This window comes from Spermophilus citellus (assembly GCF_964194105.1).
Source record: "Spermophilus citellus genome assembly, chromosome: 6".
NCBI classification, from domain to species: domain Eukaryota; kingdom Metazoa; phylum Chordata; class Mammalia; order Rodentia; family Sciuridae; genus Spermophilus; species Spermophilus citellus.
The window spans coordinates 70177086-70203677 of record NC_138187.1 but is presented as its reverse complement, the minus strand read 5'-3'; the positions used below and the strand labels follow the sequence as shown (position 1 = coordinate 70203677).

Sequence of the window (26592 nt, the reverse complement as noted above, 5' to 3'; positions counted from 1 at the left end):
GTAGACCAATGGTACAGTATAGAGGACACAGAGACTAACCCACAAAATTACAATTATCTTAATATTAGACAAAGGTGCCAAAAACATTCACTGGAGATAAGATAGCCTCTTCAACAAATGATGCTGGGAAAACATGAAAATCCATATGCAACAAAATGAAGTTAAACCCCTATCTCTCACCATGCCCAAAACTCAACTCAAAGTGGATCAAGGACTTAGGAATTAAACCATATTCATAACCCACTTGAATCAATCTGTGAAATATGGTATATTAAGAACTATGTAATGTTTTGAACAACCAACAATAAAATAATTAAAAAAAAATAAACCAGAGACTGTCTGTCTAATAGAAAAGTAGACCTTAATCTTCATCATGTGGGATTTAGGCCCCAACTTCCTTAATAAGACTCCTGTAGGGCAAGAATTAAAATCAAGAATCAATAAATGGCCCATTCCTATCTTGAAGCATTTCTTTTTCTATTAGTTCTAGTAGTTTTATAGTCTTCCATTTAAATCTACTCTATTTTGAGTTGATCTTTGTAACTGATGAAAGAGAAGTGTCTACTTCATTTTTTTTCATGTAGATGTTCAATTTTCCTAGCACCATTGATGGTAAAGATTGTCTTTTCAACAATGCATGTGTTTAGCATATTTGTTGAAAATCAATTTGATATGAGGATTTATTTCTAGGCTGTCTATTTTGTTCCATTGATCAACATGTGTTTTTGTGCCAATACCTTGTAGTCTTGATTACTGTAGCTCTGTAATTTGTTTTGAAATTAGGCAATGTAATGTCTCCTGCTTTATTCTTTTTGCTCAAGATGCCTTTGGCTATTTGGGGTTTTCAATATTTCCATGTACGCTTTGTTGGGGGAGGAGGGTATTTGGGATTTAACCCAGAGGTGCTTTACCACCGAGCTATATCACTAGCTTTTTTTTAATCTTTTACTTTGAGATCAGGCCTCACTAAGTTACTGAGACTGGCCTGGAACTTTGAATCCTCCTGCCTCAGCCTCCCAAGTTGCTGGGGTTACAGGCTTCATATACATTTTAGGATTTCTTTTTTTTTTTTTTTTCCTGGTTTCTGAAGAATGTCTTTGGTATTTTGAAAGGAATTGCATTGAATCTGTAAAACACTCTGGATACTATGGATATTTTAACAATATCAGTTCCTCTAGTCCAGAAATATAGGATGTCTTTCTACTTTTTTTGTGTCTTTAGTTTCTTTCATCAGTGTTCTATAATTTTCATGGTTAAAGATATTTCACCTTGGGGCTGGGGATGTGGCTCGAGTGGTAGTGCGCTTGCCTGGCACGCGTGCGGCCTGGGTTCGATCCTCAGCACCACAGACAAACAAAGATGTTGTGTCCGCTGAAAACTAAATATATATATATATAAATTCATTCTCTCTCTCTCTCTCTCTCTCTCTCTCTCCACAAAAAAAGATATTTCACCTTTTTGCATAAAGTTATTTCTTTTTCTTTTTTTTGTGGGGGGGTAGCAATTATAAGATAGGATTGTTTTCCTGATTTCTATTTAAAATAATTTCTATTGGCATATAATAGTGCTGCTGACTTTTGTGCATCCTACAATTTTGCTGAATTTATTTATTTTTATAGTTTTTTGAGTTTTCTGTATAAAAGATCATGTCATTTACAAATAGTGGCAGTTCAGCTTCTTTTCTAATTTGAATGGCCTTTATTTCTTTTTCTTGCCTGATTTCTCTGGCTAGATCTTCTAGTGCTCTGTTGAATAAAAGTGGTGAAAGTGGCCATTCTTGTTTTGTTTATGATCTTAGAAAGCACTCAGCTTTTCCCCCATTCAGTATAAGGTTGTTCTTTTATTGTAAATGGCCTTTATTACATTGAAATACTGAAATTCAAGCCATCAGGATTAATCCTCCAGTATTGATGAATTTGTGTATACTTTATTAAAATTAAATTATTGGCATGTTTAATTTAATTAACAAAACTTTATTTAAATAACTTTGTATGTATTAACTATGTATACTAAGTTTAGCTATGATATGAAAAACTTTATTTTTAAGCTTTATATGTCCTTTGACTTTTAAGTGCTTTATAATTTGATTAGGGCAATGAAATAAACAGTCATATTTTGTCATTCTCAAGAATATTTTGTGTTATACCCTATTTTAGTGATCGTGGTGGAGAAGACCCAAACCAGAAAGTAATCCATGGGGTTATTAACTCCTTTGTTCATGTTGAACAGTATAAGAAAAAATTTCCCTTAAAGGTAAAAAACCTCCTTTAAAAATATAATCAGATCTTTAATTTCTTGAATTATTTGTTGCAGTTTTTTCCTAATATGATTTTAATTATTTTATTCAGTTTTATCAGGAAATCTTTGAGTCTCCCTTTCTGACTGAAACAGGAGAGTATTACAAACAAGAAGCTTCAAATTTATTACAAGAATCAAATTGCTCACAGTATATGGAAAAGGTAAGAAATAACACACACCATGTTACATACCTTCACTTATTATATATCTGGCATGGTTTTATTTAACATAATTTTTTAGTTAAAACATTCTTTGGTGAAAAAAGATTCTGTTTATTTCATCATTAACTCTTAAGTTATGATAACATACATTTATTAGTAAGCCATTGCTCTTACTATAGCTGTTATACTTTTCATCATGCTTAATAAATCCTGATTGCTTTTGATAAATCCTGATTGTTTATCATTAAGCATAATTTTGCTTATCCGTTAAATTAATACATACATCCATTTGGGGTATATAATAGGTTTGTGTGCTTAGTGATTTGTTTAAGAAATAGGATAAGTACAGAAATTAGGTATTTGGACTCTTACTATTATTTTTAAATGGAAGGAAAATAAGATAATTCTAGATAGTTGTATAGGTTACTCTTATACTGTTAAGTTCTTGGAAGGCTGATTATAAGTAGAAAACTTACAGAAAAATTTTAACTAATCATTAACCAAGGGCTGGGGTTGTGGCTCAGTGTTAAGAATGCTCACCTAGCATGTGCAAGACACTGGGTTCGATCCTCAGCATTACATAAAAATAAATAAATAAAATAAAAGTATAAAAAAATCAACAAAACAGCACATTATCATTTAAAATTTCACACTTATTTTTGAGTAGTAAAAAGTCACATCATAAATTTAATCATCATAGAAGATACATGAAATTTTTAATCAAGGTTTTTATCTGAAGTATTGGATTCAAATATTTTATTATTGGATGCCTTTTGTTAGTTGGTTTAACCAAGAAGATAAAATATCTTCCACTACAGTGGAATACCTATAGTCTATTCTCCATAGAACACAGGTCAAGAATCATCAGTGCTTCTGATATAATGTTACACAGTCCACAAAGCCCAGAACTAGAAGTCTGAGTTAATTAATTCTCTTACTACTTTTATGACTAAATAATGCTAGATCTTGAGTGAACAGTCTAAGACTTTCCCCCCATCCATTAAGTACAGGTTAGTCTAGGTAAGTGGTTCTTAGCTCTTAACTTTTATTGCACCTTAAACTTTTGTTTAAGTCTCTAGATGTAAGTCAAAGATATTGTACAAACAGTAACCATGATGCATACAAACCTTGTTATATCTGACTCTCAAGAAGAGGCCATGGCAAATGATGGAAATACTTCAGATGTCTATCAAGAGTTGAAAGAATAAGCAGTTGCTAGGGGTCTAGCTCGGTTGGTAGAGGACTTGCCTAGTACCTGAGAAGCCATGGGTCAATGCCCAGCATCACAAAACAAAACAAATAGCAGATGTGGTATATACATAACAATGGAATATTATTTGGTCTTAAAAAGTAATAAAGTACTGATACAATGTGGATGAACTTTGAAAATGTTAAGTAAGCCAGACGCACAAAAAAAAAATATTGTATAATTTCACTTATATGAAGAATTAGGCAAATTCATAGAGAAAAAATGCAGATTAGACATTATGTGTGGAAGATGGTGTGGGATGTTATTGCTTAATGGTTATAGAATTTCTATTTGGGTTAAGGAAAAACTTTAAAAATAAGATAGCTATGTAACATCAGAAATGTAATTAATGCCACATGAATTAGATGTTCATGAAAATGATTAAAGTAGCAAATATGAAAATATATTTTAATATGATTTTAAAACATTTTATATTAATATTATATTAATATACCAACTATGTATTTTAAATTGTGAAATTATATTCGAAAGTGCTAAAAAAATTGTAGGGAATTGAAAATAAATTATGTTCAGAAAATGGTGTTAAGTAGTTTATTACAGGAAATGATGGTAAACCATATTTACTTCAAGGGCCAAAGTCCTAGATTTTGATCACAATATATTATGTTAATTAACAGACTCTTTAGGATAGCCTTGCCCTTTTTCTCTGCCCTAGTTTTGGCTTTTCCCCATCTACCAATGTTATTGTAGCTATTTGAAGACCTGTATTGAGGCAATCCAACCTAATCTATGTTTACTTTGATATGTACCTCCTTTCCCCAGGTCACTATTGTTTTACTTTTCCCCTTCTTTTATCCTCCTGCAACCACACTCTAATTCCTGTTGCATTTAGTAATCTAGTAAGCTGTTTAAAGTCATATAATACGATATAAATCACTATTAGGCTTAATTTTTAAGGGACATTTTTTATTATATTTTGATCAAAAGCTTGTTGACCAAAATGACTTTCTCAATTAATGAAATTATGCCATGAATACCTTTTTAATCTAGGTAGCCTCTTGCCTACCCTAAATTTCTATGACTGCCCTGAACTTTGACTTAATGAGTTAGCATAATAGAAGAGATAGGAGTATGGGACTCTCCATAGTTTTGAGCCTCATTTTCCTTGAAAGATATCTAATTAGGTATTCAGGAATGATTTTTCCTTCCCACCATTACCAGGCAGCCCTAACTTCCAAAGAGTCAAATGTACATAATTCCATGGGACCAGTTAGGTTCAGAGACTTTAGTCACATAGCTTCACATCACAGAATGTCTTCTGAGTCTACAAATTTGTATATATATGTGCCATGCTAACATAATTTTCATCACAACAATATTGGTTGTTTTGTGTTGAAAATTATTCAAATTCTCTGGTTCTTATTAATGTCGACTAGAGTGTTGTTTTGTACCTTGATGCTTTTTTTCTTTAATTTTTTTGTGTAGGGCTGGGGGAATGGGGTATGGGGACTGGGGATCGAACCCAGGAGCACTTAACTACTGAGACACACTCCCATTCTTCCCCTGCCACCCGCTTTTTTTTTGAGACAGGATTTCACTAAGTTGCTGAGGCTGGCTTTGAATTGTGATCCTCCTGCCTCAGCCTTCTGGGATCATAGGCATGCATCACCAAACTTGGCTCAATGCTTTTTATATACGATATAAGCTTTTGTAAAGTTTTTTTTTTGTGTGTGTGTGTGTGTGCTGGGAATTGAACCTAGGGCTTTTTGCATGCTAGATAAGCAGTCTACCACTGAGCAGTATCTCCAATCCCAAAACGTCTTAGTTGACTTTGACTCTGATTAAGTATATTTTGACTTTTAAAATTTTTAATGAAATATTTATCATAATTAATAATCATGTACATACTGTGTTTGTTTCCATTTTGTGAGAGCAGAAACCAAAGTAAAATAATTAATGTAATCTACTTGATGTAACTAATTTTTTAGTTTGGTAGTTAAATATTCATATAGAAACCACATGTTCTGGTATTTATTGTTACCAACTTATCCTGTTGCATGCTAAGTTTTCCATATAATATGAAGATTAGGGTTAATAAATAAAGATAATAAGCAGACTTTATTTATTCTTGTTTATAAGATTGTGATGGAATATAGGTGAACACTGGTAGCTTAAATAAGACTTTGGAAATGATTTATGGATTGTGGGTTTAAATTACTCATGTAAACCTCATTATCTTTTCTTTGTTTAGTAGAGCCATTAAAATTTTAGCTGCCTGAGTTACTTACTGATGTTATAGTCTTTTCTGTACAGGAAAACTTTGTAGCTTATTATTTTAAGAATATATTTTTATAGGTTCTAGGTAGATTAAAAGATGAAGAAATTCGATGTCGAAAATATTTACATCCAAGCTCGTATACTAAAGTGATTCATGAATGTCAACAACGAATGGTAGCAGACCACTTACAGTTCTTACATGCAGAATGTCATAATATTATTCGACAAGAGAAAAAAAATGGTAAGTGCTAACACACATAAGTGTGAGTAGAAATTAAAGTATATATCATCTTCCACCCACCTTAAATTTAAAAGCATATTTTTTGATATCTTTAAAATATTTTATATACATTTTTATAGATTATTACTGTATTTTGAAAGACTTTTGGAAATTTTATATTCAAAGTATATTCTTAAGTCAAAGAAAAACTGGAAAAATGTGTTTATGTAGTTTAATTTTTGGAAAGTTTATATTCAAAATATATTCTAAAGTCAAGAGAAAAACTGGAAAAATGTGTTTATGTAGTTTATATATCAAAGAAGCTACTTTCTTTAATATGTTAGTTCCTAACAGACAGTGGGAATAAAGGCAAAGGAAATATGGATAGATTTTAAATATGTGAAGATGTGCATACTCAAAATCGGGGAAATACACTGTGATACCACCAAATAAATTGTAATTATAACCAAAAAAAATTAAATGATTCAGAAGAAGGGAAAATAGAACTAAGAGTTATTGAATAAGCCAAGCGTGATGGCGCATGCCTATAATCCTTGTGGCTCAGGAGGCTGAGGTAGGAGGCACTCAGGTTCAAAGCCAACCTCAACAATTTCATGAGGCTGTAAGCAACCTAGTGAAACCCCATCTCAAAATAAATACATGAAATAAAAGGGCTGTGGATGTGGCTCAGTGGTTGAACACCCTTGGGTTTAATGCCTGGTACCACAAAAATAAGATTATTAAACAGCAGTGAATAAACATAAGACATGTATGCCACACCTATGCAGAAAACTAAACATTGATGAAAGCAACATTGATTTATAAACCCAGGGCAATCTAATATAACCCGCCCCCACACACTGCCTTGCCACTTTTTGTTAAATACTGAAAGTTGTCTTCTTGGCCTAAGAACAGCCAACATGATCTTAAAAGAGCATTTTAGAAAGACTTTTAGAGGATAGCAAGACATATAAAACCAAAGTTATGCAATGAGGCATTGATACAAGGATAGGCAGATAGTCCATTGAAGTGAAACAGCCTATGCATATGTAAACACTTGATAAAGTCCCTTAGTTCAGAGGTAAAGTGCCCCTGGGTTAAATCCTCAGTAAAGTAGGGGGAGAAAGAGGTACTACAAGGTAGTACCACAGAGCAGTGAATGAAAGGTAATCTTTTTCTATATATAATACTGAGAAAAAGAAATTTGATCTCTACCTCAGATCCCTTATACAAAATCAATTCACAGGTGTTTTTTAACTACATGTGAAAAGTAAAACAATAATACTTCTTGAAGATAATATAGGCGAATTATCTTTATAACCTTGTGGTAACGAATAAAATTTCAAATGGGACACAAAAAACAGTAACAATCAAAGAAAGAAGGATCCAGTAGACTACATTAAAATGAAAAATTTTGGAACATTAAAAGTCCTTTAAGACAAATGGAGCATCAAAAGACAGTCATAGGTTAATATATTGTAGTGAATGGAAAAGATTTATATCCAGAATATAAAATAGTCAAGAAACTTCAATAAGCATTGCAGAATAGAAGCTATGCAAATGGCCTTACATGTACACTTAAAAAGGTATTTCAGTCTCATTAAATTAGGGGAATGCAAATTAAACACACAAAACCACAGTAAGATATGAATATTTCCTTATATATATTTTGGGGGTTGGGGTGGGGTACCAGGGATGAACTCAGGGGCACTTGACCACTGAGCCACATCCTCAACCCTATTTTGTATTTTATTTAGAGACAGGGTCTCATTGAGTGCTTAGTGCCTCCCCTTGCTATTGCTGAGGCTGGCTTTGAACTTGTGATTCTCCTGTTTCAGCCTCCCGAGCCACTAGGATTATAGGCATGCGCCACCACACCCAGCTTCCTTATATTTTGATATACCATTTTAAAGACTGAAAAGAAGATGTATTTGGAAGTGTGTAGAGTACCAGGATTTTGTTGTATGCTGGGATGAGAGAATAAATTGATACAAACACTTTGAAAAACTGACACTGACCACTAAAGCACAATCTGTGCATATTTTATTATCCAGCAGATCTTCTAGGCATATAACTCCCACCCCAGGCATGTAGGTATGTACTAAAAGATATGTATAAGAATGTTCATAGCAACGTTATTTGTGATATCTCTAAACTGGAAGCAACTCAAATGTCCAGTAACAGTGGAATGGATAAATACAATATATTTGTACAATGGAATATTACAGAAAAGTAGAAATGAACAGATTAAAACTAAGTACAACCTTATGATCCTTATAAATATTATTTTGAAAAAAGATGCTAGTCATAAGAGAACTGCATGATTCCGTTTTTATTGATAGCTCAAAGATTAATCTGATTTAGTAGTCACAGCAGTGGTTACCTTGGCAGAGGAACAAGAGTAGCGACTGAGGATGCATGAAGGGAACTTCTGGGTATTGGTTAAGTTTGTTTCTTTTCTTTTTTGGATACTGGGGATTGAACTCAGGGCACTTGACCACTGAGCCACATCCCCAGCCCTATTTTTTAATTTTATTTAAAGACAGGTTCTCACTGAGTTGCTTAACGCCTCGCCTTTGCTGAGGCTGGCTTTGAATTTTCGATCCTCCTATCTCAGCCTCCTGAGCTGCTGGGATTACAGGTGTGCACCACCATGCCCCGATTAAGTCTGTTTCTTAACCCTAAGTGTGATTATATGGGTGTGTTTTGTGTTCACTTGTGATAATTCACTGAATTGTACTCATGATTGGTATACTTTTCTGTTTCTGTATATTCTTGAACAAAAAGTTTAAAATAAAACTCACTGCACTAAGACATCATATTTCACCTCTCCTTGTCAGAGATCAAAGTGTTTGATGACACTTTCTTGGCAAGGGACTTTCCTGTTATTGGGATCTCTATTTTGAAGGAACTGCCTATAAGATTGACTCGGCAATCCCATTTTTCAAGATTTATGCTACATATATTCTTGCCCATATATAAGATTATTAATCGAAACATTATATAATATCATCAGATTTGAAACAACCTTAGTTTCCATCAGGTTTTAAGTAAATGTAATATGCCTATATGGTGAAGTACTCTGCAATTGTAAAATATCTAGAAATGCTTTATATACTAATATAAAATACCTCTAAGTTAAAATGTGTTTTGCAGCTACAGAAATACACTGCACTATTTATATAAAAAGGATCAGGGTAAAGAATATATATTTATATGAATATATAGAATATGCATATGTATATTTTCTTGAATGTACATACATATTTAGAAGGATAAACCACTGTAACATTGCTCTCCTGTAAGGAGGGAGACGGGGTGGCTGGGAGATAAGGCAAGGGGGATGTAACCTATATACTCTTGTATTTTCGCATTTTGAGCTATGCATTATCTACTAATTTAAAAATATCTGGAATTTAATAATGAAATTTCTTTTCCCCCTCAGACATGGCAAATATGTATGTCTTACTCCGTGCTGTGTCTACTGGTTTACCTCATATGATTCAGGAGCTGCAAAATCATATCCATGATGAGGGTCTTAGAGCAACCAGTAACCTTACTCAGGAAAATGTGAGTTGTGTATAAGGAAATAGAAAGTGTTTTTTTTTTTTTTCTTAATAATATTTATCAAGAGATCTTCTTTTGACTGTTACAGAGGAAAGAAAAAGTCTTGTCAACAAATAAAAAACATCTTTATTCAAATATTTTAAACCTAGAATTTGTTGGACCCATTTTGGAATTATCAAGTTATTATTAAACCATTAAATGAGACTCTTTCTTAGCCATACTGATATGTTCATTTAGCAGTTAACTTCTCAGAGAAAAATTTGTTTCCTATTTGTTCATGTTTATTTGTAATTGGCAAATTACAAATAAATTACAAATATGTTAGTGACCTTCACATCCCTAATACCTTCTCAAGAGTACTCTACCAACCAAATAACAATATTTACAAATTGCATTTCTTTCATAGATGTTCCATCATGATGGACTACCTTTTTCTTATTACTAGTATTTGCTTGATAACAAGATAAATATAACATGAAATGTAACTTCTACCTTAGTTGAACTGTATGCTCATAATCTTTAATATAGTTATCTGTGTATGGACATCGTTGCTTAAGAATGCTTATTAGATGCTCATTATTGGTATTGTAGACTTGTCTTTAGCAAGTAATAATTCTTAGTTTTTATGTTTTCCCATGGGAAATCATAAGTTTTCCAATTTTGTGGAATAGTTGGTTGTCTTATTTGTTACTCTTCTTAGTTTACATTATTAGGTTTATAGAGTCAGGGTATTGAATTAACATTGGGCATAGAACAATGGAGTCTTGTGTCAAGGCTGGAAGATGGAAATATAACAGAATGCATTTGCAGTGAATTCAAATCCGCTACCTTAGATACCAACTCCTCCAGTTATCTCCATTTAGAGGGAAACTCATTTTTGCACTAGTAGCTATTTTTTTTTCCTTCTGAGATATAAGGATTATACTGTCCAGTTCCAGGGGTGTCTAGTCTTAGAGATGCTGGCTTTTTCCATTCTTTTCTTTCTTTCAGCTTTCAGTGACTTTGTGGGTGGTCTTTGTTTATATAATTCCCTATGAAAGGGATAGATCTGGTATTTCAAAGACTTATTCTGTTACCCTTAAGATACTGTGTTCAACATAAGAGAGAAATATGCTTTTGGTGGTTTCATTTTGGAGATATACTAGACAGTCATGACGTTGAATGAGAAAAGCTAATTTCACCAGCAAACTTTTAGATTTTTAAGATCATCGTAGCTAAAGACATTTTCTGAGAAGGTTGGGGAGAGTAGGAGGTGTTTGTGTATATGTGTAAGAAATGGGAGAAAGAAAGGCAGAGAGAAAGAAGGAAACGTAGTTTGTTTGGGTAAATTTTACTCTTTTGTTATTGTTGTTGTTGTTGTTTTAGGGATTAGAACCTAGGGCCTTGTGCATGCAAGGCAAGCACTCTACCAACTAAACTATATCTCCAGCCCATAACTTTGCTCTTAATCTTTAACAAGACTAATTGTATTCTTGATTTATTTTAAAAGGTGGTTTTATATTTTGTATTTTATATTTAAATTTAGATGCCAACACTATTTGTGGAGTCAGTTTTGGAAGTACATGGTAAATTTGTTCAACTTATCAACACTGTTTTGAATGGTGATCAACATTTTATGAGTGCATTGGACAAGGTAACTTTAACATATATATTATATGTATATAGACTAGATGCATATAAAATTCTCTATCATTTGTTAGGCAGTGTCAGGATTAGGCTTCTAAGTAGGAGATTTTTGATCTAGACATGGAGATTAACCTTAAGTAACTAACTTAAATCTGAAAGTCAAAATAGGAATAACATATAAGTTTTAACTTATTAAATGAATTGTTAAACTGAATGCCTGTGTAATTTCCTATTATTATGCTATGTAAACAGAATTGTTTATAAACTAGTATCTTCTGAAAATGCATGTATGATTTTAATATTCTTTAGTACTGATTATTTCTTCACATATACCACATAGGCTATTTAAAATATTTGAGTGGAAAATATATTTCACAAACTTGATTTTGTTATTCTATGTAGGAAATTTATAAAGTTTTTAAAAAGTAGCATTATTTTATTTATGTTCAAATTTTAGTTTAAAGAATACCTTGTAATAGGAATGGAGCTCTATTGCTTTTTGACCTTTGGCAAGGCAGAACAATTTGGTGGAAGTGTGTGGTGGAGGAAACATGTTCACCTCAGGGCTAGGGAAGGAGGAGAGAGTTTCTCAATATCCCTTTCAAAGGCATGTCCCGGTGACCTGCCTGCCTTTATTAGGCCCCACCTCCTAAAAGTTCTGCCACCATCTATGCACCAGTGTCATAGACTGGCTACCAAGTCCTCAACACATGGCCTTTGGGAAACATTTAAGATTAAATCATAATAGGTGGGTTTTTTTGTTTTTTTTTTTTTGTTTTTTTTTTTTTTTGGACAGCAATTACAGCATATATTGAACCACATGAACTTTTGCCCTAGTGCTGGTGGCTAATTACACACCTGTTTTCTCTTTAGGCCCTTACATCAGTTGTAAATTACAGAGAACCCAAGTCTGTCTGCAAAGCACCTGAATTGGTAAGTTTGATGGTTGCTTAAATGTAATCTTATGAAATAAGTTAGTATTTGAAAAGGAAAGCTGAGCACAATCTCAAATTAATTTTTTTTGGGGGGGGGGTAGCATTTTTCAGAAAAAAATAGATGAAAAATTATTTTCTACATACTGTTTTTTTAAGGAATAACTGGAGGAAAACATTTTATTATACAAAGTTTGGGTTTTAAAGTGTATCTGCTTTAGCTGGGTACTGTGGCTCACTCCTAACATCCCAGAGGCTTAGGAGGCTGAGGCAGGAGTCTTGAAAGTTCAAAGTCAGCTTCAGCAACTTAGCAAGGCCCTAAGCAACTCAGTTAGAACCTGTCTCTAAGTAAAATACAAAAAAGGGCTGGAGATGTGGCTCAGTGGGTAAGTGCCCCTGAGTTCAATCCCTGGTACTCACAAAACAAAACGAAGAGTGTATCTGCTTTGAAATAATATACATTATTTTTATGGAGATTTTGTTATATTTATAGTTAGTAGGAAATCTGGTAAGTTGTTGGTAACCTTTGAAGGAAACTTGCTTCCAAGGTTATTCTAAGATTTTAAAAAGTCATTGTTCTTTGTCAGAAATTACAAAACTACTCAAAACTCAACTACGTGATCTTTTAGAAATTTATATTATTTTTATCCCTGTTTTGTCAGTGTTTATTTGATTTTTGAGTTTATTTTGTTTTTTGCTTCTAGTGTTTTGTGTTTTTAAAATTTACCTTGCCACATATATTTTAAATTATGTAGTTCATGTTCATGATTTTTAAAACATTAGTCTAGAATGTCAAAGCTTCCATCTGTTGATTTTATTTTGTATTGTTGCCACTTTACCTTCTTTGAGGCATGATAAGTCTAGAAGGGCCCTTTATAAGACTTATTATCAATTTTTATTTGAGCTTGCGAAGTACTGTGACAACTTACTAAAGAAGTCAGCAAAAGGGATGACTGAGAATGAAGTAGAAGACAAACTTACGAGTTTCATTACTGTTTTCAAATATATTGATGATAAGGATGTTTTTCAAAAGGTAAGTTATAAATAGAAAAGTTTTGATTTGCATCAACCGCTTTGTGTATTTTTGAACTTAAAGTCATTAGAAAGGAAGTAAGTTTAAAATTTTTTCTTTAATGTAGTTCTACGCAAGAATGCTGGCAAAACGTTTAATTCATGGGTTATCTATGTCTATGGATTCTGAAGAAGCCATGATCAATAAGTTAAAGGTAATGTAAACTTTGGACATACCAATGCCCTAGAATTTATTCCACCAGTACATAAAGACATTTATTGCAGCATTGTATATAGTAACAGGAAATAATTCATCAACAAGGACTGACTGGTTGGTTAAATGTATGCTGGTGTATTCATATAATGGGGAGATACAAATACCACATTAAAAGGACAAAATGTCTCCATATATATTGATACGGAAAGATCTCCAAGATAGTTTCTTTAAAAGAATTCATAATACTTATAAATGTATTTTCTAAAATATTCCTTACAAGTATTAGAGTGCAGTTGAACTTCAGTTAATTTTATATCATTTTAACTTATACACTGATAAAAATAAATTTTTCATCACTTCATAGCTGATATTAAAGATATCTTACTAATAGTAATAAAGCATTTTGCAGTGTTGAAATAGCTATGTGGATTGTTATAATAGTTTCTATGTTTAAAGTTAATATTTTAAAATTATTTCATAATTATGTATTTTCTTTCACTTCTACATTGAAAAGGAAAGAAATTTTTAAAAAGTTTTAAATAGCTTCTTGGGGTTTTAAATAATGTAGGCCTTGGGTGTAAGCATTACATGCAAGGAGTTTTAAAGAACTAACATTAGCAATACATTCTTATTAATCATTGTGATTTATTATTTTTCTTTTTGACTCTTTTTTTCACAGCAAGCCTGTGGTTATGAGTTTACCAGCAAGCTACATCGGATGTATACAGATATGAGTGTCAGTGCTGATCTCAACAATAAGTTCAACAATTTTATCAAAAACCAAGACACAGTAATAGATTTGGGAATTAGTTTTCAAATATATGTTCTACAGGTATGAAAATGTGTTTTCTTATTAGCATTTATGAATCATCTCAATATGCTGATATAAAGAATTAATAACTGAGTGTCTAATTAACATTGATTTCAATCAGTGGCTAATGGCTTCCATAGTTACAATGATTCAGAATGAAATGTGCCATGATAATACTTTTGATTTTTATTAAAATTTTGAGGAAGAAAAAAGAACTTAATGCGTAAACATTTTATAAATATTTTATTTCAAGTTAGGTGTTGATTTTGTTTTTTTGGGTTTTTTTCCCTTCTAGGCTGGTGCATGGCCTCTTACTCAGGCTCCTTCGTCTACATTTGCAATACCCCAGGAATTAGAAAAAAGTGTACAGATGGTAAGTTTGCAGGAACACATTAACAAATCAAAGGAATTTTAGTTGTGCATGCTAAGCACATACTGTACACTGATCCATACCCTCAGGCCCAGTAATTGTTTTTGTATTATATCATTTTCAGTATTTTCCCTAAGTCTTAATGGCTTATGTGCTAGAAAAATATGTTTACAAATTAGAGTCTGTGTCCTTCAGAAAGAATGAATTATTATGTTTACTAGTCTCAAAACTAAAATGTTGAGAGTATAAAAGCAGTTCCTTGTCATGATTTTTCTCTTATTCTTAGTAAATCTAGTATTTGTTCTGTTTTTTTGTTTGTTTGTTTGTTTTTGTTTTTGTTTTTTTTTTTTTTAAATCACTGAGTTATATGCTCAGCCCTTTTTCCCTTTTTTGGGCTGGGATATTGGGGATTGAACTCAGGCACACTCGACCACTGAGCCACATCTCCAGCCCTATTTTGTATTTTATTTAGAGACAGAGTATTACTGAATTGCTTAGTACCTTGCTTTTGCTGAGGCTGGCTTTGAACTCAGGATACTCCTACCTCAGCCTCCCCAGCCATGTGGATTACAGGTGTAAGCCACCATGCCTGGCTTAGTATCTGTTCTTAAGCAGTTTTAAACTTAGAACTTTTTTATATTGGAAGAAAGTTTAGAACCCAGCATTGAAAAAAAAAAAATCTTAATTCCATTTGAATTTTGAACCATTTATATACATTATTTACCCCTTGTAATATTTTTATTTCTGCTTTGTAATTTAGATCAATGTATGTGGAATGAGGAATAATCCTAGAAAAGAAATTTAAGTAAAAATTGCTTTAAACTTTGACTAAGTAGAATGCTGACCAAAAAGTTTCTAAAGACACCATGGAGAACATCTTTTTTTTTTTTTTTAATAACAACTGTTTATATAATTCATACAATATACCATTCACTTTAAAGTGTCAGTGATTCTTATCTAGAATGCTTAGGAACTAAAATCTTTCAGATTTTTTTCCCCCACTAGATTTGAGAATATTGAATAACGATATCTTATGGGTATGAAACCAAGTCTAAACACAGTTCATTTATGACAATATACACTTTATGTGCATAGCCTGAAGATACTTTTATAGAGTATTTTTAGTACACCTGCATTTTGACTGTGACCCACCATATGAATCATGTGAAGTGTGGAATTTTTTGCTTGTGGTATCATGTCAGCCTCAAAAAGTTTCAGATTTTGGATCATTTGAAATTTGAGGTTTTCCGATTAAGTGTACTTAAACTGCAGAATATCCACAGAATTTGGCTGCCATCATTTTAGAACATTTTCAATACCTAAAAATTGACCCTAAAGAAATCTATTTATTAGTGGTTCCTGTTCATTTTTCCCTTACTATCTTCTCCTTCCACTTTAGGCAGTTTACTTCCTGTCACTGGATTTGCCTATTTGAATATCTCATGTATGTGGGATTATATCAGATGTAGCCTTTTGTAAGACCATAAGCAATTTAGTAAGACCCTGTCTCAAAATAAAGGAATGTAGCTGAGTGGTAAAGCACCCCTAGGTAAAATCCCCAGTACCAAAAAAAAAAAAAAAAAAAAAAAAAAAAAAAAAAAAAAAAAGAGAGAGAGAGAGAAAGAAAAAGGCAAGTATTTTATTTTTGTCTTTTTTTTTTTTTTAAATACAGTGTAGACTCTAGAATCGTAATTCCTGATTTCAGATATTTGTTATAAAATTAAATATACTCTGACTTTGGGAAAGTAACTTTTTAATCTTTTGTTAAACTGCTTATTACCTCAGAATATTGATAGGAGAATGAAATGAGATGATCCGTTAAAGCACTTAGTGTGGTATGTAGTAAATACTCTGTGGCAGCTAATAGTAGAAATAATAGTTATAGCAGTTTTATTTGTAGCAGTGGTGGTGATAGTAGAGGAGAGTAGTATTACTGGCTGTAGAGTTGAGGATACCACACACAGGTAGACTTTTAGTAGTCAAATTTGGGACATTTTACAAGAAATAACATGAAGAAGAACATCCATCTTTGGATGATCAGAACATTATGTTAGGTTATTAAGTGTTTTAAAGTTGCAAACTAGGTCCCTGGGGTAGCTAGATAAAGCATTTTAATCTATTTGTGACTAGGCAGGAGAAAGAACATTGACACTGTCTCTTTTGACAGTCTTAAAATTTACCTCTTTTTTGGGGGGCTGGGATTGTGGCTCAGCAATAGAGCGCTCGCCTCGTACGTGCGAGACCCTGGGTTCATTCCTCAGCACCACATAAAAATAAATAAAACTTACCTCTTTTTAAGTTGAAATTTTACTAAAAAGTCATTTAGAATGAATCAGTCTCTTTCTCCATCATTAAAACTTACCTCTTTTTGAAACCCTTCTTCTCCAGTTGAAGTTAAGGGAGAGAGTGGGGGCCACCAAAAATAGTTCTCTTTTAACTTTATGCCCTTTTTCCTTCTCTCTTTAATTATTTTCCAAGAAGGGTTTTTAACCCCTTGAACTTTATTAATTTACAACCATTATCAGGTTTTAGTTTCTTCATTTACAAATAGGAAGTGAGTTTTTCTGACTAAAATTATGATTTCAAGACTACTTAGTTCCTCTAAGTACCAGTAGAGGGAGTTTATCCATATATTTGGGGTTTTTAAATTTTTTTAAAATTTTTTGCAGTGCTGGAGATTGAACCCAGGGAATTGAGTGTGCTAGGCAAGTGTTCTACTACTAAGCTAAGCCTCCAGTTCTTATCCATATATATTTTATATAAATATTTTTTTTCTTCCCCTAATGAATCCAAGTTTTTAACTACATAAAATTGAAATCATATGTGTACTTAAAAGTATACATTTTCACATGTAAATTAATTTATTTTGACTTAGAAATGATTCGTATTTTTTACATCTTAATCTTAAATATAGCCATTTACCAAAAATTACTTCTCATTTACACATAATTAAAATCTATTAATCAGCTGTCTTTTGGAGATGAATAAGTTTATTAAGTATCAAATGTCAACTTTTAAGATCTTTTTAGTTTTAATTAATAAATCCTGAAATGATATTTGAAAAATGCTGTCCTTTAGCTTGTTTACTTTTTAAATTGTTTTTCTTTTAGTTGTAGATGGACATAATATCTTTATTTTTATTTATTTTTATGTGGTACTGAGGATTGAACCCAGTGCCTCACATGTGTTAGGTGAGCACTCTGCTACTGAGTTACAGCCCTAGCCCCTAGCTTGTTTACTTTATTTATTTATTTTGGTCCTGGGGATTGAACCCAAAGGTGTTTTACACTGAGCTACATTCACAGCTCTTTTTATTTTTTGAGACAAGTTCTGACTAAGTTGCTTAGGGGCTCACTAAGTTGCTGAGGCTTTGAACTTTTGATCCTACTGTCTCAGCCTACTGAGTTGTTGGGATTACAGGTGTGGGCCACCATGCCTGGCTTACTTGTTTACTTTAAAGTGAGAAATTTAGTTATCATATATGTCTTACTAATAAACTTTGATAATACAATTACTTAACAATGTAATTAAGCAAGGTCTTGCAACTTTTGTCTTTGTAGTACCAGGTGAAATAATAATTACATTTATAGCTTAGTCTTTTTTGTTCTTGACTAGTTATATGTGTGAGAGTCTTTAATCAGATTTTAATCTTAAGGATGAAGGAATATTTCCTTTTGGCATATATCATCAATATAACCTATTGAGTAGTACTAGTTGCTGGGAGTATAAAAAAGTAAAACATAGTTTCAGAGCTTGCAATATACATTATCTTGAAGCTAGTGCAGCACTTAAATGGTTTGTAAATAACATTTCAAAGGTTGAGTTTCTTATTTCTAAAGATGTTTTGGTTTGCTTTTTGTCCATAAATTGTGTTTTATGGATAAATTATGAGTCGTATATTGTAATTGAATTTTATTGTCACTCTGAGAGGTTATTAATTAGTCAAGCATATTTTCTTCTGGAATCCTCTTCTGAGGTACTTTGATTAGCTGTCTGAATTAGAATCAGGAAGACAAAATTCTTAAGTATCCCAGGTGCCAGCCATTTCCTGTTTATCATGTAAAAGGTTTGGTGGAGGAGGTTGCTTTGCCACTGGAGAGAAAGCATGTTCAACAAATTTCAGCTTCCTAGAGCTAGGCAAACTTGGAATAAACTGCAAAAAGAATTTATTGATTCTTTTAGTTAGAGCTTTAAACTTTCATAGTAAGGATGGATCATAGTATAGCTAATAGTCAAAGTGTTGCAATTGCTTTTTTTAAATCTATTTTTAAAATATATTTGATATGTAGCTAAAAGTTTTAGATGTTACATATGGCACTTAATGCTAACCATATATGTACAGTTCTCAACTTTGACTTGGCTACAGTTGTGTATTTTTTTTAGCTTTATAAAGAAATCAACTTTTTGGGCTGGGGATGTGGCTCAAGCGGTAGCGCGCTTGCCTGGCCTGCGTGCGGCCCGGGTTCGATCCTCAGCACCACATACAAACAAAGATGTTGTGTCCACCGAGAACTAAGGAAAAATAAATAATTAAAAAAAAAAAAGAAATCAACTTTTTATCTTTTCATATTTCAGTATTATTTTTCTACTATATATTATGTACTAGCTCTTTTTCGTTTTTCTTTTCTATTTTTGGCACTGGAGATTGGAACCCTGGGCCTCTTGCACACTAAGCACATGCCCTACCACTGAGCCATACTCCCATCCCCTGTAAAAGATATGAACTCTGTATTTTTGGACTCATGTCCAGTAATTACACATTCAATCCAGGAAAGAAGGTTTTAAGGTTTACCTACATTGAGGCTTTGGCTGTGGCTCAGTGGTAGCACACTTGCCTGGCATGTGTGAGGCACTGGGTTTAATTCTCAGCACCACATATAAATAAATAAAATAAAGGCCTATCAACAACCAAAAAAATATTTTTAAAAAAAGATTTACCTACATTGACAGAATTTAAAATTTACTCATTCACAATAATATCAACAAAACAATATCCAAAGAAGAGTTCCCTAAAACTTTCTTTGGATTAGTGTTTAAATGTAGAAGTTAAATCATATATAATACTTCATAGCCACACATCTCTTAATTGGTCTGCCACATCAGTAAGAATACTTTTTGGCAAATATGATATAATAAAATTATGACATTTTTATGCTGAAATGTATGTGATGGTGCATTTGGTCAGTAATTAGAATTTATGAAGTCTAAGTAAATATTGTTGGAAAATAACGAATCATTGACTATGTCATTTCTGAATTTAAACCAGAAGTAAAATTTGCAAATGATGTGGTTTAATAGAAAAACCTGAATAAGGTTGTCAATTAAAAGAGCTTGGATAGATTGGTATCATTTTACTGATAGTAATAACAATTTACTGTACTGCAGAAATGATTCAAGAAGAAAAATAACCTACAGTGTGGCTGTTTACCTTTGTGCAGGCAATTGGCTAAGTTATTCTGCCCCACCCACCTACTTTTTTTTTTTTTTTTTAAAGGAAAGAGAGTCTTGCTATGTTGCCTACAGTGGCCTCAAACCCTGGGCTCAAGTAGTCCTTCGGCCTCAGTCTCTGGAGTAGCTGGGACTACAGACATGCATGATTGTGCTTGGCTACTATGATTTTAATGTTGATGCTTTGATGAAGTACTTACGTATGTATAGGAATGTCACAGTATAAGATGCTGCTACCCCAGGCACAAAGTGTTAACATAAAATTATTTTGCAAAGATCAGTGGTTTTATTAAACCTGTTGTAATGTTATACCTCAAAAACAAAACAAAACAAAAACTCTGAGATAATGTTTGTATGAGCACAGGTATGTTTTCTCATCTGTAAAATGACAAGGTGTATCAGATGGGCTATAATGTCTTCTAACGTGAACTTTTAGAACTTTTTTATGTGGGATAACTAAGTAGGACAAGCTATAGTAGCTGAAAATAATTTGATTTTCTTTTCTTTACAGTTTGAATTATTTTATAGCCAGCATTTCAGTGGAAGGAAACTCACATGGTTACATTATCTCTGTACAGGTAAACTGCATTTAATTATAATTAGTTAAATGAAATTTATCTTATATAATTGTGTTAATTTAGAAAGAGATTTCCTGTAGCCGAATTATGGTTTTTAACCATTCATTCTCCATCTGCCTTTCTAGTTACCATACAAGCAACTAATAATGAAGTTTCAGTATAGTATTTTTCCTGTTTAGTAGTGCTGGGAATAGAACCCAGGATCTTGAGCATCATAAACAAGTGCTCTACCACTGAGCTACAGTGCTTGAAGAAGTACAACACTTTTTAATATTTTTTCATAACTATGCTGTTTATAATGTTGCTGCTTTTAAAGGAAGTTTTTAAATTTCATAACAATTTATTACATTTCTGTAGCCAACCACTTTTTATAGGCATTGGAAAATTTATTTAGAAACATAGACTTGATGGGTCATACAGATACTCCTAAGAAATCTATTTTGTTAGTATACCAGGATCCTTAGAAATTTCAGTAACTATTCTAGCACCATAAGGAGATCTGGTTATTTACTTGTTAAACTGTAATGGACTGCAGTAAAAAAATGCTTTTTTGAATGTCTCAATTAATTTTCAATAGATTCCAGTTTAAGAAAACTTTATTCACTATTTAATAATTTTCTTTGCTTCTTTTTGGAACAATAAGGGCCGGCTTATTTATGGTAGGGTTAATATCAGTATGACTGAGCATTTTGTGCAGTTGTGCTAAGTTGCCTAAAGATTTAGCCAATGCAAACATTCAGAATTTCTTTTTGACAAACTATGCTTTGAAAAGTGCAATGACTCAACTTTCCCTCTATATGAAAATGGGGAATGTGTTAATCTCTTAAGAAATGGTGCAAGGAAATCTGATCATCTGCCATAATCTTCATTAGAAAACTTTTCTCCTCTTGCCTAAGAGAGATTGCATCTAAGTTACCATGTAACTTACCATTTGTTTGACTAATTTATACCTTGGAATACGATGACTCATTATGTTAGTAACACATATTGCATTATCTACACAATTTTATTGAACAAATTGAACATTCTAATTTTTTAGTACGCTTAAATAAAAAGCTGTTTCTTGATGTTTCTTCATAAGTGGTCACGTGATAGTTGACTATTTTATATATTTTGAATTTTTTTATTCTCATTTAGTAAACATAATTCATTTTAAAGAAAAATTTTACTTTTACTGTTCTAGATTTTATTTTCTAAGAAAACTAATATATTTCAATGTAACTGAATTTAGTTTGCTTTTATGTCCCCTGAATATTTGTCTTGTGGAATTGAAGCTCTTCTGGTCATTTTATTTTTATTTTGCATTTATTCATCTAACAAAAGGTATCAAACACCATCCATATTTAGTGCTTTTTCTGGAGTTCCCATATATGACAATAAGGGTCCAAGACTTCTTTAAAATATTGATTTAGATCCTGGACTCATCGCTAAGTGTTCTTTTTTTGTTAAGAACCTCTTTCACTTAACAAAACACACAGTATAATCAAACTTTTTCTTTTTAACCTATTTCTGAATCCTCCGGTTATTGAAAACCCAAGAAACAGCTTAATTTTTTGTATTATGTAAAGCCAAGAGTATTTATAAATGATTGGAAATGGGATATAAAATAGTATTTGGAGGAATTTACAGTCAGAAGACCTGAGGTTAAGTGGTGTCTCACCACTTAGTAGCTATGTAACCTACAGCATGTTACTTAACTTCTCCAAACCTATTTCCTCATCTTTATATTTGTAATTCATTTATCAACTCAAAATGTATTCTGTGGTCCAGGTACTTCTAAATGCCAGGTAGACAGATCCTCAGTTCTCAAAATACTTATGTCTAGTAGGAAGGCAGATAAATAGTCATAGTGCAATGTTTTGAATGTTTTTTTTTTTTAAAGAGAGAGTGAGAGAGGAGAGAGAGAGAGAGAGAGAATTTTTAATATTTATTTTTTAGTTCTCGGTGGACACAACATCTTTGTTGGTATGTGGTGCTGAGGATCGAACCCAGGCCGCATGCATGCCAGGCGAGCGCGCTACCGCTTGAGCCACATCCCCAGCCCTTGAATGTTTTTAATAGAGAGGCAAGGCCCAGGGTATTCCAGTATTATATAGAATGGTGGTGACAAATGGGTATTAAGGAAGTAAAGCTTCTGGGTAGATGATCCAAGTGATTTTCAAGAACTAATCAGACTTAGCCAGGACAGGCAGAGAAGAATGTAGACAGTGTAATACCAACAGAAATAAGAATTTCAAGCAGCAAACAATCTGGGATATCAGATATGACAGAGATACTGAGTGAGGAGATGTTGGAAATTGCATTGTATTTATGACTAGGACTTCAGATAGCATTATGATGAGAGAACAACTTGATGAAGAGCTACAAATACTTGTTGGAGAGATATATACAGACAGTGTAAAGAAAATCATTACATAGTCTGGATATTACTATTTTTTATTTATGGCAGGGCAAGGAGTTGCAAGAATTCCAGTTCTGTTGAAAAATAAGTTGAGAAATGATGAACTTTTTAGTTAGTACAAAGTATCTAACTTTTCTAGTTAGTACAATTTATGAACTGTAAATTGTTATGTACATTGGTAGTTACTATTATTTGTCAAAATGAGATCTGGCAAAATTGCCAAATTGAAAATCACACCACTAGTTGGGCACTGTGTTGCACATCTGTAATCCTAATAACACAGAGTATGAGGCAGAAGGATCACAAGTTCAAGACCAACCTCAGCAAGTTAGCAAGGCCCTAAGCAACTTAAAAATTAAAGGCCCTAAGCAACTTTCAAAATTAAAAAAAAAGAAGGAAGGTATATACCATATTGTTGCACATACCTTAAAAGGTAGTGACTCTATTCCAGTTAGGTGTAGTAGCGTACTGCTGCAATACCAACAACTTGGAAGGCTGAGACAGTAAGAATTTCAAATTTGAGACAGAGTCTTGCTCAGGTACTTAGGACCTTGCTATATTAAAATTGCTGAGACTGGCCTCGAACTTGTGATCCTCCTTCTTCAGCCTCCTGAGTAACTGGGATTACAGGCATGTACCACTGTGCCTGGCTGTAGTACACTCTTAATGATAATTTATTAATATATGCCATTTGTAGGAAGTAGATATTCTAACATGTTAAGCTTCCTTTCATAAAAATTCAGAGTAGGGATTTCTCTAAGTGTTCCTGTTCAAATAATTCTGAAACGTATTTCTGAGTGTCACTTCTTTTTGAAATAGGTCTAGGTGTAAAGGATAATACTGATAGTGAAAGTTAAAACAGGCATCTGTGAAGTAACAGTAAGTTGGTGAATGAAGAGCTTTAAAGTCAAAGCTCATGCTGGTTTATTTTATAATTTATAATATCGAACAAATAAAAGAAAGCACAAAGTCTTGATCAGAGTTACTAATTATCCCTGAGCAGGGTATGCAGCCTCTGGAGTAATTTCATGTAAAATATAGCTTAACTTAAAATGAAGAGCTTTAAAGTCAAAGTTCATGCTGGTTTATTTTATAATTCATTACTCTGTGTGTAGTCACTAAACCATGACTTTATGCTTTAGGAAGTTCTTTTGCATGTTATCTTTCCATATTTTTTACATGTTACAAAGCACATACATGTTTTGATACTCTTTTTTACACGATTTTCCATGTGCTAATATGCTACTGCCTCATTGTTAAAACCCATGGGTAAAGTAATGATATCTTAATTGTGATTTATATTACATACACAAAACTAGTAATACCTCCATTCCCTGCAAACAAAGCAAAACGACTGCATTGTTAGCTGGAGTGGCTTTAAAATAATTTAAGAAGTCCTTGGTTCTCTGTTGCAGGGGGGAAATATCTGAAATAAACAATTATTACTCAGATAATTCTGAAATGTTTCTTTGAATGATTAGTTTACTGTCTCAATTTTTGTCTTGATTATAGGTGAAGTTAAAATGAACTATTTGGGCAAACCATATGTAGCCATGGTTACAACATACCAAATGGCAGTTCTTCTTGCCTTTAACAACAGTGAAACTGTCAGCTATAAAGAGCTTCAAGACAGTACTCAGATGAATGAAAAGGAACTGACAAAAACAATCAAATCATTACTTGATGTGAAAATGATTAACCATGATTCAGAAAAGGTATGTGGTAATGTTCCCCAAAACTTTAAAAACTGCAAAGATCCCATAAAAAAGTGTGAATATTGATACTGCTTAAAGTAAGACTATAATTGTCATTCCTCTTTGTTCTCTGAAATGCACTTGAACTAGCTACATTCCTGCAAGCCCAATATAGTTGTTAACTTAGGAGTCAAGGGAATGCTATGTAAGCTGGTGCCTACGTCTGTTTTCTGATTTAATTTATTTGTCCTGTACTATAATGTTCTATACTGTAATGTTACTGAAAAATTGTAAAAGAATTGCCATCTATGGGATTCTGATTGAATCCTGTAGTCTAAAATTTTTAAACTGTAGACTGTTATAACTCCTTCTGGTTCTCCTTCCCCCCTATGTGTTCATTTAATTTAATTTCATGGTTTTGAATCGGAAATGACAGCCTATTGATATGTATGTTATATATAGCCTTAACTAGTATGATTCTGTCCCAGGTGCTCTAGTGTATCTTAATGTCAAGACTCAGTTAAAATTAGAATAGAATTGCTTTTTGCTTATTTAACAATTATTTTTCTCTTAATAAATTCAATAATAAATTGTTTAGTTCTTCATGCTTGATCATTATTAATTTCATGTTACTTGCAGTAAACTTTTTTTTTTATAAATATATCTTTAAATGTAGGAAGACATCGATGCAGAATCTTCATTTTCATTAAATATGAACTTCAGCAGTAAAAGAACAAAATTTAAAATTACTACATCAATGCAGAAGGATACACCACAGGTAAGTGATTTTTAATGGCATATTGTTTTTTAATGATAAAGCATTGTGTTTTTGTGGTTTTTTTTTTTTTTTTTTTTTTCCTTTTGATACCAGGGATAGGACTCAGGAGTATTTAACCACTGAGCCACATCCCCAGCCCTTTTTTGTTGTTGTTGTTTGCTTGCTTTGAGACAGGGTCTCACTGAGTTCCTTAGTGCCTTGCTAAGTTGCTGAGGCTGGCTTTGAACTCTCAAATCACTGGGATTATAGGCTGGTGCCACCACACCCAGTTCTAAATCTTGGATTTAACAAGTTCAGTTGACCCTGAGATCAAACAAAACTTTGTATCTCAAAATCAATAATATGATACATCTTTTCTGGTTTATTCTTTGTTCTTTGCATTTATGAACGTACAATCTAACAGAACTCTGTTGGCATTTTTCATTTTTAAAAAGTAGTAATGGTTATCTCGGGGGGCTGAGGCAGGAGGATTGTGAGCTCAAAGCTACCTTTGGCAATTTAGAGAGGTCCTGAGCAACTTAGCAAGACCCCTGTCTCTAATTAAAATATTAAAAGGGCTGGAATGTTGCTCAGTGGTGAAGCATCCTGGGTACAAAAAAAAAAAAAAAAAAGGTAGTACTAATGGGAAGCTCCAGGGATTAACCACTTATTAATCACTGAGCCACATCCTCAGCCTTTTTTTAAAATTTTGAGATAAGGTCTCACTAAGTTGCTTAGGGCCTAAGTTTCTGAGGTTGGAGGAACTCATTTCTTTCAAAGATACACTGTCAGGTAGAAAATGTTGCTCAAACTTTGGTGCACAATGGGAGCTACTTAGGATCTTGTTAAAATGCAAATTGTGATTGAGTAGGTCTAGAGTGGTATCCAGATTCCTGGGTGAACCATTGTGAGTAGCTCATGACTTTTTTTTAAAACTCAGCATTGACTGTTGCTTTCGTCTTGCATAAACTGTTCATATCACTTATTCTCTTGATTGCCTCTTATTTTCAAGCT

General features: G+C 32.8%; 1 protein-coding gene across 6 annotated transcripts in view; it reads left to right on the top strand.

Annotated features, from left to right (window-relative positions):
- Positions 1-26592, top strand: part of CUL2 (cullin 2) — a 113000-nt gene that overhangs the window by 81284 nt on the left and 5124 nt on the right. For all 6 annotated transcript variants that reach the window (XM_081300398.1, XM_081300394.1, XM_081300395.1 and 3 more), the window contains 13 exons: positions 2157-2253; positions 2349-2459; positions 6025-6187; positions 9612-9736; positions 11259-11366; positions 12233-12292; positions 13196-13324; positions 13431-13517; positions 14199-14351; positions 14626-14703; positions 20660-20726; positions 24640-24842; positions 25498-25599. In XM_081300398.1, the coding sequence (XP_081156524.1) occupies positions 2157-2253; positions 2349-2459; positions 6025-6187; positions 9612-9736; positions 11259-11366; positions 12233-12292; positions 13196-13324; positions 13431-13517; positions 14199-14351; positions 14626-14703; positions 20660-20726; positions 24640-24842; positions 25498-25599 (1483 nt within the window). The remainder of the gene's footprint in view (positions 1-2156; positions 2254-2348; positions 2460-6024; positions 6188-9611; positions 9737-11258; positions 11367-12232; positions 12293-13195; positions 13325-13430; positions 13518-14198; positions 14352-14625; positions 14704-20659; positions 20727-24639; positions 24843-25497; positions 25600-26592) is intronic.